The following is a 16,455-nucleotide window of genomic DNA, read 5'->3' on the forward strand; positions in this document are numbered from 1 at the left end:
GTTTTTCTGAGACCAGTCGAGCACAACGCTGATCTGACATCATGCCGCTGTGGACACATATTTGACGTGGGGGTATGATTCGGACATGATATGCTAATGTATTAGAATCTCTACAGTGCAGCAGGAGGCCAGCCTGCCCATCGAGTCTGCACCAATCCTTGGAAAGAGTACCCTACCTAAGCACATGCCCCAACCCTGTCCCGTAATCCAGTAACCCCACCTAACCTTTTTGGACATTAAGAGGCAATTTAGCATATCCAATCCACTTAACCTGCACTTTGGACTGTGGGAGGAAACCGGAGTATCCGAGGGAAACCCACGCAGACACAGGGAGAAAGTGCAAACTCCACACAGACAGTCACCCGTGGCCACAATTGAACCCGGGTCACTGGCGCTGTGAGGCAGCAATGCTAACTACTGTGCCACACACAATGATGCTCCTGACATTGAATGGCAGGAAATGTGGCCTGCAGTGGGAGGGGCCAATCACTTCTTGCATTTACCCCAATGTGAACACCGACTTTTGGCCCTCTCATGATATTTTCCGTTCTCGCCAAATGAGCCCATTGCGAAGGGGGTGGAAAATCCCAATTTATAGAGGGGTAATTTATTACCACTCTCCCCCACCCCACCCCACAGTCACAGCTGGCGAGCAAAACCCCCATTAGCTCCATTAAATACAGTTCCATGAGTCCTCATTCTAGACTCTCCTCACTGGGGAAACAGCCGTCAGCATCTACCTTATCAAGCCCTCTCAGAATGTTATACACTTCACTCTCATTCATGAGAGATCATCTCTCATTCTTCCAAACTACAGAGAACATGGGCCCATTTAACTCTCCTTAGAGGGCATAGGAATCTCTCCAGTGAACATTCACTCTCTCCAGTGTATCCAAAACTGTACACAGTACTGTACTCCAAGTGTGGTCTCATCAATATACTCTTTGGGCACGATTTAATGACTGCATTCCACTTAAGCGAGAGCGCAACAAGGCAGTTAAATCACGGGAGAAGCCAAATTCGAGAACCGCGGCAGGTGGAGACATGTTTGCAATCTAACCGGCCCACTCTCTTTCGCAAGATCAGGATCCTGCTGTAGTGTGGTGAGAAACCAATAATCACCACTTAACCCTAATCTCCTCACAGTAATGGGAATGACTCCCTATCTAACCGCCCCCGTGATCTAATGGCCTCCCCAGCAAGTGGTCACGGAGGTGCCATTTGGTATTCCTTTTTAAAAACGTGAAGCTGACAGAAAGGCTACTGCGAGGAACTGAGGGGGTGAGTAGCCATCTTCGCTCAGAAGCAAAGAGCCCGGGGGCAGTGGGGTTGCTGCCCCGGTGCTCGGTGGGAAATGGGGGAGCTACCGGGGGGCCAGCCTTGGTTGGGATAGGCCACCATCAGGAGGGGGTAGTTGTGGAGCAGGAGAGGTAGCCACTCATGGCTTGGGCTGGCTGTTGGAGGGGGGTGGGGAGGAGGGGGAGATGGGTGTCTCAGCGCCTGCGAGTCCGCCATGCCAACCCTTGGACCGTGTGATCTCGTTCCAGGGGCAACCCCAGCCCGTCTACCCCACGGACCACCGATAATCCCCACTGACTGCGGACCCCTCTGGCTGCGCAGCGGAAGGCTATTGCCAGTACAGAATTGGTAATCGTGCTTAAGTGAGCACTTCACACATTTCAAGTGGAACCCATGGGTAGGCGTGCCATGTAGCATGTGGGGGTTATTGCCTAGCATCCAAATCAGACCGTGATGCCTGGACACTGTGCCTGAACACTGCGGGAGGCAACACCATGGATAAGCGGCCAGCATTCAAACACCCAGGGGCTAGGCCCCAGCACTGAAGCCAAGGACATTTCCGCGACCAGAGGGTGGGTGTGTTACGTGTCAGTGTCTGGGGTACAGGGTCTGTGGTCCGGTGACCAGGGGGCTCTGCTGCAGCTGGGATGTGTGGGCAGCGTATGTCGGATGGCAGGGGATGTGGAGGGAGCAATAGGGGGCCTGGAGGGCCCCGGGGTGGAAGACACCAGTGGTTGTCAATCTCACACTCTCTCCAATTTCCTACAGATATTAAACGGTATGGACGATATATTGGACCTCGCGGAAGCTGCCCTTGTGGTGCTGCTGGCAAGCCTGGTGGCCAGACAGTGGAGATGGCAGCAGCTGCGTCGACAGAGGCTCGAGGTGGCAGCCCATGTGCAGGGCCCCACCCCACACACTGCGGACCTGACTGCCCAACAGGCCAGGCAGGAGCCCAGAGCAGGAGGCCGGCAATAGCCCAAGGTGTACAGGCGTCGCTGCTCTTTTGAACAAATTACGTTCAGTATGTGCTGCAGGAGGCTCTGACTCAACAGAGGGATGGTGCAGCACCAGTGTCATGCCATTGCAGACTTGGCAGCACGGTGGCCATCAATGTCACTGCAGCCCTGAACTTTTACACCTCAGGATCATTCCAGGGCTCGAGCGGGACTTGTGTAGCATCTCACAAGCTACAGCCCACATGTGCATCCGTGAGGTCATGGGTGCCCTGTTTTCCCAGGCAGTGGATTAAATAAACTTTTGACATGGACCAAGCCTGGGAGCAGGATTCTTCGCCATCTATGGCATCTATTAGTCCCAGGTCCAGGGACTAATAAATTGCACGCATGTCGCCTTGAGCTCACCGGAGCGTCAAGGAGTGTCCTACATCAACAGGAATGGGTTTGACTCCCTGAACATCCAGCTTGTGTGTGACCACAACATGAAGATCATGCAAACATGTGCACGCTTTCCAGGGAGTGTGCACAACAGCTACATCTGGAGCAGTCGCACATCCCTGGCCTCTTCGGGGACCATCCCAGGATGGCTGGTTAGCTCTTTGGAGATATGGGGACCCCGCTGAGGAACTGGCTAGTAACGCCAGTACGGAGGCTGGAGGCCGAAGCGGAGACCTAATACAAGACCGATGCGGTCACTAGGGCTGTCATTAAGCAGTGCACCGGACTCCTTGCTGGGGGTGGGGGTTGAGGGGGGGGGAGGGGGGGAAGAGTCATCCAGAACCTCCAGGAGATAACTTCATTGCAGGGTTAATGTAAGCCTACTTGTGACACTGATAAAGATTATTATGGGGCATGAGATTGGTGCTCAGCCCGCATTGCAAAAGAAAGTGCCAGAGGCGTCATATTGGCCGAGGTGAACGATTTTTAATAATTTAAACGTGTCCCCAACTGCCCCAATCCCCCAATGGTGCCATCCACTCTCCCCACCCCTCCCAGACCCTCCCCTCCACCACTTCACCCCAACACACCCAGCACCCCCTTACCCCATCCCCCTCTGCCCCAGTGCCCTCTCAATGATCCTCGACGTGCTCTACCACTGCATATAGATGTGTCTCCAGGATGCACATCAGATGTGGAGGCAGCCTGCTGCCTACAGCATCTCATGGCCTTCAAACGCCCTAGTGGGCGTCCTCTGGCGAGTCTGGGGCCGGAGGGTCCCGGTGCACTTTCTGGTGGCACATGCCCCGCCGTGCTCCCCTGCTCCCGGTGCTGACTCCGAGACACACCATTGTCAGTGGGGTGACTCTTGGGGGAGCGAGTAGCCCCCACCGCCACTCCCTAGCGTCCTCCTGGTCACGCTCCCCAAGCTGTCAGCTGCTGCCATTTACTCCCAGGTGGCACTGGTTACCCTTGTTGACCCTCAGAGACCCTCAGGGGAACAGGGCATCCCATCTGGCCAGGTCAGCATCCCTGAATCGTGGGGTTGGCCTTCTTGCACGTGGGGCGTCGTTAAGTGGACCAATTCATGTTTTATAGCAGTGACAGCCTCGCTGGCCGAGCATCGGGATGTTCGGAGCAGTTCCAGCTTGCTACCACACTTAGAAACGTTTCCATTAAATCACACTCTTTGCTGTAACATCGTGCCATCTTTCAGGACTTCAACAAGCAGCCATTCTTCATGTGCAGGCATTGATAGTATTTGCAGGATATTCTGTAGTGGTGAACATCATGGTGCAGCCCAATCCTGCAATCAAACAATTTGTATACACTTCTCGGTAAGGTCATTGGATAATGATTAGCATGAGGGACTTGGCCAGGTTTTCCAATTCCAATTTCAGGGGATCACTTATTGTGCATCTGCCGCCACTTCAGCTTAGATCTGGTAACACAGTGGACACTTGGGTTAAAGTACAAACCTTCTGGGCTTGCACAGCTCATGGCCGATAGCAATGAAGCTATGAGGGGTAGCTGAGACTTATTGTTTATTATTAAAAATTAACTGCGAAAGAAAATCAACCATTTGACCATATAACAGCTCAATTTTTATAGGAGATTTAGATGGTAAGACCATCACTTTAAGACTACTCAAGGATAAGGGGCAGCACGGTAGCATTGTGGATAGCACAATTGCTTCACAGCTCCAGGGTCCCAGGTTCGATTCCAGCTTGGGTCACTGTCTGTGCGGAGTCTGCACATCCTCCCCGTGTGTGCGTGGGTTTCCTCCGGGTGCTCCGGTTTCCTCCCACAGTCCAAAGATGTGCAGGTTAGGTGGATTGGCCATGATAAATTGCCCTTAGTGTCCAAAATTGTCCTTAGTGTTGGGTGGGGTTACTGGGCTATGGGGATAGGGTGGAGGTGTTGACCTTGGGTAGGGTGCTCTTTCCAAGAGCTGGTGCAGACTCGATGGGCTGAATGGCCTCCTTCTGCATTGTAAATTCTATGATAATTCTGGAGATGAGTAACTTAGGTTTTCACCAAAGACAGCAGCAAAGAGTGATCTCAATGGGATTAAAACTTGCATTTATGGAATTTTGTTATATTTTATAGAAACTCTTCAGTTCACTTCACAAATGATGGACTACACCGAAATGCACTGACTGCTTTTATGTTGCAGACAACTATTCTGCACACACCAGGCATACATGAGCAACAGGGAGATGACGAACTAGTTAATGTTTTTTAGCTGGTGTTGCGTCAGGACATTGGGAAAACTCCCTGCTCTTCTGTTAAACATTGTAATCATCACTCTTCTATCAGGCCAAGATGTAGCATGTGGAAGAAGGAGGGATTGCTAACAGGCAGCTCTCCCTTGTAAGACACTGTTTACTACCCTGGTCTCCATGCATATATGCCTGGTGAGAGTGGACTTACTCTGACAGGTTCTGTTTTTCTGAGAAGACCCTGAGAACGAATTCGCCTTCTTGGTGTGGATCGTATGTGGAAGGGACAATGACATACTCCCCAGGGGGGAGGCTGAAACGCTGCGATACCTCCCGTAGGTTAATGTATGACTTGGACCTGCACTTCGATGCCTGGTAGAGGAAGAAATCTTTGGGTAGGTGTTGCTTATTGCCTTGCATCTAGAAAAAATAAACAAGTGAATAAACTTATATACGTCTCTGTTCCAGTAGTGAAATCAAACATTTCCAAATTGCAAATGTATATGGATTCTGGGAGGACTGGCATTGTTGGATCGGTAATGAGTATTTTCACTGGCAGGAGAAACAAGACAATGGGAACAGAATCTTTAAACTGAGCCAATTAAAAGCAAATTGAGGGATAAGTTCTTCACACAGCAAACTGTAAGAATGTGAATTATGCAGCTAAAGGCCATAGATGAAGACATGGATTAGTTAGGGAATTTAAAGGAATGATTTAATAATGGAGTGTCAGGAACTAGGAATTCAATTAAAAAGTAGAACTCCACTGGTGATAATCTCGGAATTAGCACCCGACCCACTTGCTGATTGAGATAGGGATAGGCAGAACAAGAAGTCAATGTACAGCTGAAAGACTGATGTAGGAAGGAATTCCATTTCATAGAACACTGGCATCCATACCAGACAGGAAGGAGCTATATTGCTGGGATGGGCCTTTCTTCCTGACCTGGAGTGGCATCAGTGCTTTAGCAGAAAGGATAAACTGTTGTGAATAGCACGTCAGATAAGGGAGATGGGCTGAGGTGGGGGAAGGGAGGGGGCAGTGTTGGCGGGGTGGGGGGGGGGGGGGGGGGGGTGGAGGATGCCAGGGATCTAGAGAAATAACAGTAACATGAAGATAAGGAAATAAGAGATGAGAATAAAGGTTAGACATAAGGGAAACATAAATTATCAGGGACCAAATAAAGCTACAAACATAATTAAACAAACGTTTAAAAATAAAGTGAGGGGGAAAATAAATTAACTGCCTGTTCATATAATGTAAACATTACCAAAAACAAATCATGGGAAGCTGGAAGCAAAAGTTTGTGGAGAGGGATTAATTAAAGTAACTGAAACATGGATACATAATGAACAGGACTAGCAGTTAAATAATGCAGGATTACTTCAGAAAGATAGGGATAAAATGAGGATGTAGGGCAGCTGTAACATTTTGAGCTGGCATAATGGCAGTAGTAAAGAAGGACATGGAATGATTTGACCTTGCATCACAAATCATGGGTGTCATTCTCCGACCCCCCAGCGGGTCGGAGAATGGCCGTTGGCCGCCGTGAATCCCGCCCCTGCCGGTTGCCGAAGTCTCCGAAGGGAGAAAAGTCGGCGGGGCGTTAATGGCACCGCTGACGTCGGAGAATGGCACGGGTGGGCGCAAGGCAGCCGATTTTGGGCCTGCCGATATTCTCCCGTCCGGATGGGCCGAAGTCCCGTCGACGTGATGACGGGTCACGTCGACGTAAATCAAACCTCCTTTTAATCGGCGTCAACCTGTGCTCCAGGTTTACGCCGGCCAGCGTGGAGGTGGGTGACGGCCTGGGGGGTGGTTAGAGTGGGCTGGGCTCCGGGGGAGTGCCGGGAGGGGGGGTCCGTGCCGGGGATGGGGGGGGGGGGTCCGTGCCAGGGAGGAGGATGGGGGGGGTCCGTGCCGGGGAGGAGGATGGGGTCCGTGCCGGGGAGGAGGATGGGGCCCGTGCCGGGGAGGAGGATGGGGTCCGTGCCGGGGAGGGGGATGGGGAGGGGTCCGTGCCGGGGAGGAGGATGGGGGGGGTCCGTGCCGGGGAGGGGGATGGGGAGGGGTCCGTGCCGGGGAGGAGGATGGGGGGGGGTCCGTGCCGGGGAGGGGGATGGCGGGGGTGTCTGTGCCGGGGAGGAGGATGGGGGGGGTCCGTGCCGGGGAGGAGGATGGGGTCCCTGCCGGGGAGGAGGATGGGGGGCCCGTGCCGGAGAGGAGGATGGGGGGCCCGTGCCGGGGAGGAGGATGGGGTCCGTGCCGGGGAGGAGGATTGGGGGCCCGTGCCGGGGAGGAGGATGGGGGGGTCCGTGCAGGGGAGGGGGATGGGGGGGGGGTCCGTGCCGGGGAGGAGGATGGGGGGGTCCGTGCCGGGGAGGAGGATGGGGGGCCCGTGCCGGGGAGGAGGATGGGGTCCGTGCCGGGGAGGAGGATGGGGGTGTCCATGCCGGGCAGGGGGATGGGGGGGGAGGTCCGTGCCGGGGAGGAGGATGGGGGGGTCCGTGCCGGGGAGGAGGATGGGGGGCCCGTGCCGGGGAGGAGGATGGGGTCCGTGCCGGGGAGGAGGATGGGGGTGTCCATGCCGGGCAGGGGGATGGGGGGGAGGTCCGTGCCGGGGAGGAGGATGGGTTCCGTGCCGGGGAGGGGGGGTGCGAGGGCAGGTGAGTTGGTCCACCTGGCCAGGTGCCAGCCTCCAACAGTTGGACCCATGCGGTCCATGCCACCTGGCTGGGAGGAGGAGGGGGTATGGGCAATGATGACATGTTGTCGTCCCCCCCCCCCCCCTCCACCAGGCCATCATGTTTTCCGATCATCCAGTGATGTTGGCCGCCGTGGCAGCAGCCGCTAATGTCCATGTTGCCCTGGATGAGGAGGAGGAGGAGCGTGCCAGAGAGGCAGCGCAGGCTGCAGCAGAGGGGCAGGCAGCAGCCGCCCAGGCTGGAGGGACACCTGACCGACAGGACGAGGAGGGGGAGGAGGACGTTGTGGCCCCACGGCAACGGAGGCACCCGAGGGCGCCCCGTGTGTACCGGCCCCGGCAGTCATACCAGGACCTCACGGACCAGGAATGCAGGAGGAGACTCCGGATGAGGCGGGAAACCGTGGCACACATCTGCCACCTGCTGGCACACCTGTCACCGCGTGGCACTGTCTGGGGACACCCTCTCCCCGTGTCCGTCAAGGTTACGGTGGCCCTGAACTTTTATGCAACGGGGTCATTCCAGGCACCGAGTGGGGACCTGTCCGGCATATCGCAGACATCGGTGCATCGGTGCATCCGGGCAGTGACAGATGCCCTATATGCCATGGCGCACCGCTACATCCGCTTCCCTGTGGACCAGGCTAGCCAAGATGCCCGGGCCGTGGGCTTCTCTGCCGTGGCCGGGTTCCCCATGGTCCAGGGAGTGATTGATGGGATGCACGTCGCCGTGCGGCCACCTGCAGATAACAGGGCCGTGTTCACCAATAGGAAGGGGACCTATTCGATGAACATACAGGTGGTCTGCGACCACCGCATGATGATCCTGCACGTCTGCGCCCGTTACCCGGGCAGTGTACACGACTCATACGTGTTGTCCCGTTCATCCATCACCGGCATGTACAAGGGACGCCATCCCCGGCTGAGGGGCTGGTTGCTGGGCGACAGGGGCTACCCATTGCGATCGTGGCTGATGACGCCTATACGGAGGCCATGCAATGAGGCGGAGAACCGCTACAATGATGCCCATGTAGCGACAAGGGGAGTGATAGAGAGGTGCTTTGGCGTGCTGAAGATGCGTTTCAGGTGCCTGGACCTCTCTGGGGGCGCCCTCCAGTATCGGTCAGATAGGGGCGGCCGCATCATTGTGGTGTGCTGCGTCCTGCACAACATAGCCCAGCAGAGGGGCGATGTGCCGCAGGCAGAGGAGGACGGAGTGGAGGAGCAGCAGGAAGAGGCGCAGTCCTCCCCAGATGAGGGGGATGGGGGCAATGGTCAGGGCAGACGGGCTAGACACAGGCGGGTGGCTGTCCACCGTTACCGGCTGGCCCAGCGGGCATGGGACAGGCTGATAGCCGCCCGCTTCACTGACTAGATGGGCGTGGGAATCGGGTAGTACGGCCACAGACCGCACACCATGGCAACAGCTGACCACCCACCCAGCACCCTCACCCCCCTCCCCAACCCCACCCACCCCACCCGCATGCACACCACCCCCCCCCCCCCACCCACCCCCATTGCCGATCCACCTGCGGTACAACGGCCGGGCTCACACAGTTGCGGGTGGACGCGTGTCTATTGCAGGCCATGGAGGATGATGACAACCCGCCCTGCGATGAGCTCCTGGCTCCACATCGTTGGACTATGTCTGACCCATGGCCACAGTACCACCATCCACCCGGACCATCCCTGCATGCGGCTGTGACACTGCAGCGCACGGTCCCGTCCTCTGCCCGGGGGGATGTTGATGGCGGCCCAGGGGGAAGGGGCAGACTCACCTGGGGCTGAGGTAAGACCACCCCTCACACACACACACTTGCGCTCAACGTACATGACACCCCCGCACGCTTTGGACAGAGCACAAAGGCAGCTTCTGTAGGTGTAACATTGACATTAATAACCAAAGGAGTTCATGCACGTGCCCTAGCCCCTAAAACTCATCTGTGCCCTGCACCCGTGCCAACTTACTCAGTGTCTAATTGTTTGGCCTTACGGGCCCTTTGACTACGTCTATGTGGTTCCCCAGAGGGTACAGCAGAACTGGAGGTGGACTCCTGTGATTCCTGCCCTCTGACACGGGATCCCTTTGGCGGCCGTTTCCTGGAGCGTCCTGGCCTAGATGGGCCAAGCTGCGGCCCGGGCGACTGGGATGGCGGGCTGCCAGCCTGTCCTGCCCGTTGCCCACCTGAAGCACCTGGGACGGAAGGGGGGGAGTCCGAGGTGTCGCGGTGTTCCGGGACCTCCCCTACAGGGGGACCCGGGGCGGACCACACCACCTCCTCCTCCCTCGAGGTGCCCGATGGCCCCCAGGCCTCTACATGGGTGGGGGATGCGAACGGACTGGCCATCCGACGCCCCCCCGACATCTGGCGCTGCCAGTCCTGGAGGCCCGTGCTGGTATCGACAGGGGTCTGCAGGTTTGCAGCCATGGAGCCCAGGGGATTGGCAAACCCTGTCTGTGACTGTGCGACGCCGGCACGCACATGGCCAATGGCGCCGATGCCCTCAGCGATGGCCTGCAGAGACTGGGCCATGGCCTGCAGAGACTGGGCCATGGACTGCTGAGACTGGGCCATGGCCTGCTGAGACTGGGCCATGGCCTGCAGAGACTGGGCAATGGCGTTGAGCGCCTCTGCCATCTGGCACTGGCACTGGCTCATGGCCTCCTGTGAGAGGGCAGCCATGTCCTGGGCCACAGACGCCGCCTGCACGGAAAGCCCCAGGCCTCACAAACCGTTCCCCATGTCTGACACCGTCGCACCCATTGCCTCCACCGCGGACGCCACCCGTGCGGTGTCGGCCTGGGTGGCACGTATGACGGGCACCACTCCCAGCTCCTGGACGCGGGTGGACTCCTCCACCTGCGACTGCAGCCGCCGCAAGCCGGCCGTCACCCTCTTCGCTCGTCTCCGGGTCGGTGGTTGCATCGGATCTATGGGTGGGTGTGGTAACTCCAGGAACCCGGGATCCATCTGGGCGGCAGATGTTCGCTTGGGCTGGGCTGCCCTCCGACCGCCCGGCCCCTCTGCTGCTCCTACCTCCACCTGCTGTACCGGGACGGCTGTGTTGTGCGCACCAGTGAGTGTACCAGACGCCCAACCGAGGTGAGTGTTTCTGCGATGGTGGAGGGTGTTGGTGACAGCAGTGGCGTTGTGTCGTGCTCTTCATCCCACTCTGAGTCCATGGCACTTTGGGGTGGGGGTTCGTCTCCACCCATCCACTCTGTGTCACTGTCCGGTATTTCGTCTTCCTGGGTAGTGCTGTCCCGGGTAGGGGTGTCCCGGGTAGGGGTGTCCTGGGTAGGGGTGTCCTGGGTCGGCTGTGACGGGGGCCTGTGGCTGCCCCTCTCGTCGCTGGGTGGCACACGCCTGGGTCGCCGCACCCGCACGTGACGGGGGCGTCGTCTCTCTGTTGCTCCAGGTCTCTCCATCACCCGTGGTCTCCAAGGGACATCCTGCGGGCGTCGCATGCCGGAGGGTCCGGGTCTCTCCGTCTCCCGTGGTGTGCGAGGGGCATCCTGCGGGCGTCGCATGCCGGAGGGTCCGTGTCTCTCCGTCTCCCGTGGTGTGCGAGGGGCATCCTGCGGGCGTCGCATGCCGGAGGGTCCGGGTCTCTCCGTCTCCCGTGGTGTGCGAGGGGCATCCTGCGGGCGTCGCATGCCGGATGGTCCGTGTCTCTCCGTCTCCCGTGGTGTGCGAGGAGCATCCTGCGGGCGTCGCATGCCGGAGGGTCCGGGTCTCTCCGTCTCCCGTGGCCTCCGAGGGGCATCCTGCGGGCGGTCTGCATCTGCGGGGATGGGTGCCTCGACGTTTGCTCCTGCGATACAGAATGAAGCATGCACGGTTAGACATGCAGGCAGTGATCAGGTGATATGGGGGAGGGGGATATAGGGGAGGGGGGATATGGGGACGAGCTGTCGGTGGCTCACTTGCTAGTACGCCCCCGACCTCTGCATCAGCAACCTCCCGGTCCTCAGGTCCGCCAGCCAGTTCCAGGGCCCTTTCCTCGTGTTCGGTCAGTGGCCTCTCATCAGCGGGGCCTCCTCCAGTCCTCACATGCTCCCTGGTGTTGTGTGCGCGCTTCTCCTGTGGGGGGTGGTGGCAGGGGTAAAAGGCAACAGTGTTAGACAGGTATATGAATGCACGCCATCGGTTGCGCGTGTATTGCAGAGGTTAAGGTTAGGGCTGGATTCACTTGGGGATATGGGGGAGGGGGGATATGGGGGAGGGGGGATATGGGGGTGGGGGGATATGGGGGATACGGGGGAGGGGGGAGGGGGGATATGGGGGAAGGGGATATGGGGGATATTGGGGAGGGGGATATGGGGGAGGGGGGATATGGGGGAGGGGGAGGGGGGATATGGGGGAGGGGGGATATGGATATCGGGCAGGGGGGGGGGGGGAGGCTCACCCTGCCTGCTCTGACGAGGTCGTTCACCTTCTTGTGGCACTGGGTGCCTGTCCGTGGTGTCAGGGCCGCAGCGGTGACGGCCTCTGCCACCTCCCTCTACAGACGCCGGCTGTGGCGTGGGGCAACTCTGCGGCCGTGCCCGGGATACAGGGCCTCCCTCCTCTGCTCCACTGCGTCCAGGAGCGCCTCCACATCGCGTGACTCGAACCTCGGGGCTGAGCGGCGGCCGGCCATCCGGTCGGGTGTTCCGGTCGGGTTGGGGGGAGCAGCGCGTCCTTATGAGCCGTCACGCCGTGCGGCGTGTATGACGCTGCACGGCGTGAACCACGTGAGCAAGCGCGGATCCCGTCACGTCGCTGCTAGCCCATTTCGGGCCGGAGACTTCGCGACGATTTTTGCGGCGTGACGCAAGTCGGATTTGTGCCGTTTTTTGCGCCGATCGGCGGACATTGCGCCGATAACGGAGAATTTCGCCCTTGGGAATGGTCTCATTCCTAATTCTCCCATCCTAAAGTATGTGTTAGATGGTTATGGCTTCGTAACCAGAATTGAACATAGTACTCCAACTCTAATTTGAATAGTCATTGTAGAGCCTGAACATAACCTGTCAATATTTCTCCTACACTGATCTGGTCAAACATACACTGGCAAGCTATTTGTTTTGATGATTGCCTCAACACATTGTCTAGATCTTGGGTGAAATTCTCCCCCAACGGCGCGATGTCCGCCGACTGGCGCCAAAGACGGCGTCAATCAGACGGGCATCGCGCCGGCCCAAAGGTGCGGAATGCTCCGCATCTTTGGCGGCCTAGCCCCAACATGGAGGGTCTAGGCCGACGCCGGAGGGATTTCCGCCCCGCCAGCTGGCGGAAATGGCGTTTGTTTCCCCGCCAGCTGGCGCGGAAATGCGGCGCATGCGCGGGAGCGTCAGCGGCCGCTGAAAGTTTCCCACGCATGCGCAGTGGGGAGAGTCTCTTCCTCCTCCGCCATGGTGGAGGCCGTAGCGGAGGCGGAAGGGAAAGAGTGCCCCCACGGCACAGGCCCGCCCGCGGATCGGTGGGCCCCGATCGCGGGCCAGGCCACCGTGGGGGCACCCCCCGGGGTCAGATCGCCCCGCACCCCCCCCCCCAGGACCCCGGAGCCCGCCCACGCCGCCTGGTCCCGCCGGTAAATACCAGGTTTGATTTACGCCAGCGGGACAGGCAATTTCTGGGCGGGACTTCGGCCCATCCAGGCCGGAGAATTGAACGGGGGGTCCCGCCAACCGGCGCGGCCCGATTCCCGCCCCCGCCCAATCTCCGGTACCGGAGACTTCGGCGGGGGCGGGATTTACGGTGGCCAACGGCCATTCTCCGAACCGGCGGGGGGTCGGAGAATTACGCCCCTTGTCCGGATTAATAAGTCCCGTGGCCTTCAGCACCATGTATACTGGTGGTTCCTACACATCCCCGTCACTCCACCCCATTCCTGTATAATTCATCCCCCCCTAAAAACGTATTGTATACGTCCAACGAAATCCCAAAAAATCAGTTAACTGAACATGCATTTCTGTGCCCAGCATTTATACCTCTTGAAGAGTCCTTTTAACTCTGCTACTACGGTTCCTTAAAACTGACCAAATAAATATTTACAACTTTTGAAATGCAACATCAAATATCAATATTTATATTTTTGTATAGAATTTGCCAATACTGGCCGTTAAATAGTTTCAGTGTTACTCTGTCTCTGGTCTAGACTGTCTGTTGAGTTGACTGTCATTTCCATGACCTTTTCTGAGTTTCCTTCTGCCACTTCTGCCAACTGCCTTTTTATGATACACCTCAGCTCAGTATATGTTATTGTTCATTTACCAGAATTTCATTTCATTTTACTCATGTCTGCACAATTTTATGAGAATTCTAAAACCGTTTGCAAATCTCTGGCATTATCTTCTATTTCTGGAACCATCCATCCATAATTTTATATTTAGCTGCACAAGCAAAGTTCATAAAAATGTTGGTGCATTGAGAGAAATGATTTGCGATGCACCATGTAAAATTGCAGACCAGGATTTCTCCAGTTGCAGCCAAGGATGAATCACAAAACAATAACCAAGGTGGGAAGGAAAGACAGGAATCTCCAACCAGTGCACATTTGTTTAGCTGAAGCCCAATCAGATTGCAATGGTAAAAGACATAACACAGTCCTTTCAGAATAGGAAGGTGCACAGCAAATTAGGCACTGCAGACAAAGCACAGAAAACAGGACACAGAAAATGTGTTAACGCAAATATGTCACAACTAATGTTACAACAAACATGCTATGTAAACTTGTAACAGCAAACATTACATTACAACATGTTACTCCAATCCATGGCCATCCTCTGCTTGCTTATTTACCTCTTTGGGTACCTTTACAAAGAAAACAAAACATGTTAAAAGAGCCAACTCCATACAAATCAACACTTTGACACATTGATAGTAAATTATCAATAAATAAAAATAAAATCTAACTTTGTGGCCACAATCTACTGTCCTGGAGTCTGATGGCTGGAGTGGAAGTGAAAGTGATTTCTGCTGTGGGGGACGGGACGTCCAGCCACATGTGATTTTGAACTGTTCAGTTTATTAAATATGTATCTGTGAGGAGCCTGTGTCTTTGGCTGTTACCTCATAAGGGCACAGAATTGGGCACCATATTTACAGGGCACCTGGACAGCTTGAACTTTCCACCCTGCTGGAGAGCTTGCACTATCTCTACTCAAACAGCCTTTACTATCCCTCCCTGGCAGCTTACCAAAAAACATTTCACCTGGTCATGATTGTGGTATTATCATACATGAAAGCAATGCAAGACTTGATGAAGTGTATACAGAGAGCCACTAGAGGGAGCTAGTCCTATGAGTATATTAGGAATAACGCTGAGCCTTGTGGGGCAGAAGAGACAGAAGGACAGAAGAAGATTAGAGAAGAGGTGAGGCATGAGAGAGAAAGAGCAGTTGTGTATTTGAGAGTTCTGCAGTTAGAGATAGCATAGTTTAATTCAGTAACCTTCTGCTTTAGGAATGTGAATGAATCTTAGTAGTGTAAATAAATTTATAGTTTTGTTTGTTAACAAAGCTTGTTGTTCTTTGTTCAACACTATGCATCCAAGCCATCCAGGTAAAGCAAAACAGAGAACAGCACAGTTATCATATCGCTGTGGGAACTAACCTTGCAAAACTGGCTCAATGTTTCTTTCATTACAATTGTGAATTCACTTCAAAGGCACTTAATTGGCTATATAGCACTTTGGGACACCCTGAGGTCATTAAAGGTGCAAATCTTTCTATCTTCCTGATGAACTCAGCAATGATATAAATGTAAAGGAATTAAAGTGGGTTTGAGAATGGGTGTGTGATCCTTTCCGCCAGATTACCTTAGATTTGTCTGCCTTTGGCGAAGGTTTATCCTAGTCTGATCCAAAATAAATTTGGGCCAGTTGAAGTTTACCACAGCCCTCAGTCTATCCCACAGACCAGTTCTTTGTTCCCTACAGCATGTTTACAATTGACCTTTGAACCGATCAGTTTTTTTTAGGTTTCTTTATAAAGTTTTAACAAACCAACTCCCTTTTTGCAAACTCTAGTCTCTGTCTTCCTGCCTCTGTTTAACAAAGGTCAACACCACCTGACAATTATAGTTTTTTCAACACGCTGGGTGGGATTTTCCCCTCCCACCGCTGTGTGTTCTGCCATGGTGGAGGGTGGCTCACCTGTAGCAGCAGCAGGCTCTACTGGTCCCGCTGTTGTCAATGGGCTTTCCTCTTGAATGCACACCTCGCCTCCACTAAATCCACAACGGGGGTCAGCAGGACTGTAAGATCCCGCCAGCATGAAGGGCCAGAAAATACCACCCAATAAAACTTCCAGAGGCACTTTGCAGCAGTATGAGCACACAAAAATATGATACCAGGCCACATAACAGATATTAGGACTGCTGACCAAACATTTGGTCAAAGAAGTATGTTTTAAGGAGTAATTTAAAGGAGGAGAGAGAGGTAAAGGAGTGGAGGGGTTTGGGGAGGGAATTCCACAGCTTTAAGATGCAGCTGAATGTGCAGCAGCTATGGTGGGGCAATAAAAAATGGCAGTGCGCAAAAAAACCAAATTGAAGACCATATGTAGCATAAAGGTATTCAGGAATGATGGCAGTAAGAAGTCTTACAACACCAGGTTAAAGTCCAACAGGTTTGTTTCGAATCACTAGCTTTCGGAGCACTGCTCCTTCCTCGGGTGAATGAAGAGGTAGGTTCCAAAAACATATATATATAGACAAAGTCAAAGATGCAATACGATACTTTGAATGCGAGTCTTTGCAGGTAATTAAGTCTTTACAGGTCCAAACGGAGCAACTTGAGAGAGGGGTAATCCCAGGTTAAAGAGGTGTGAATTTTCTCAAGCCA

At 55.1% G+C, this 16,455-nt stretch overlaps 1 protein-coding gene across 7 annotated transcripts in view; it reads right to left on the reverse strand.

Moving 5' to 3' along the window:
* Window positions 1–16,455, reverse strand: part of LOC140398211 (calpain-3-like) — a 216,282-nt gene that overhangs the window by 64,341 nt on the left and 135,486 nt on the right. For 6 of the 7 annotated variants that reach the window (XM_072486655.1, XM_072486601.1, XM_072486618.1 and 3 more), the window contains 2 exons: window positions 14,412–14,423; window positions 5,130–5,338 (listed from right to left, as the gene is read on the reverse strand). In XM_072486655.1, coding sequence (XP_072342756.1) covers window positions 5,130–5,338; window positions 14,412–14,423 — 221 coding nt within the window. Of the gene's footprint in view, window positions 1–5,129; window positions 5,339–14,361; window positions 14,424–16,455 lie in introns of those variants that run through there. The other variant, XM_072486645.1, reaches the window with a different exon arrangement.

Source organism: Scyliorhinus torazame, chromosome 2 (assembly GCF_047496885.1).
Source record: "Scyliorhinus torazame isolate Kashiwa2021f chromosome 2, sScyTor2.1, whole genome shotgun sequence".
Classification (NCBI taxonomy): domain Eukaryota; kingdom Metazoa; phylum Chordata; class Chondrichthyes; order Carcharhiniformes; family Scyliorhinidae; genus Scyliorhinus; species Scyliorhinus torazame.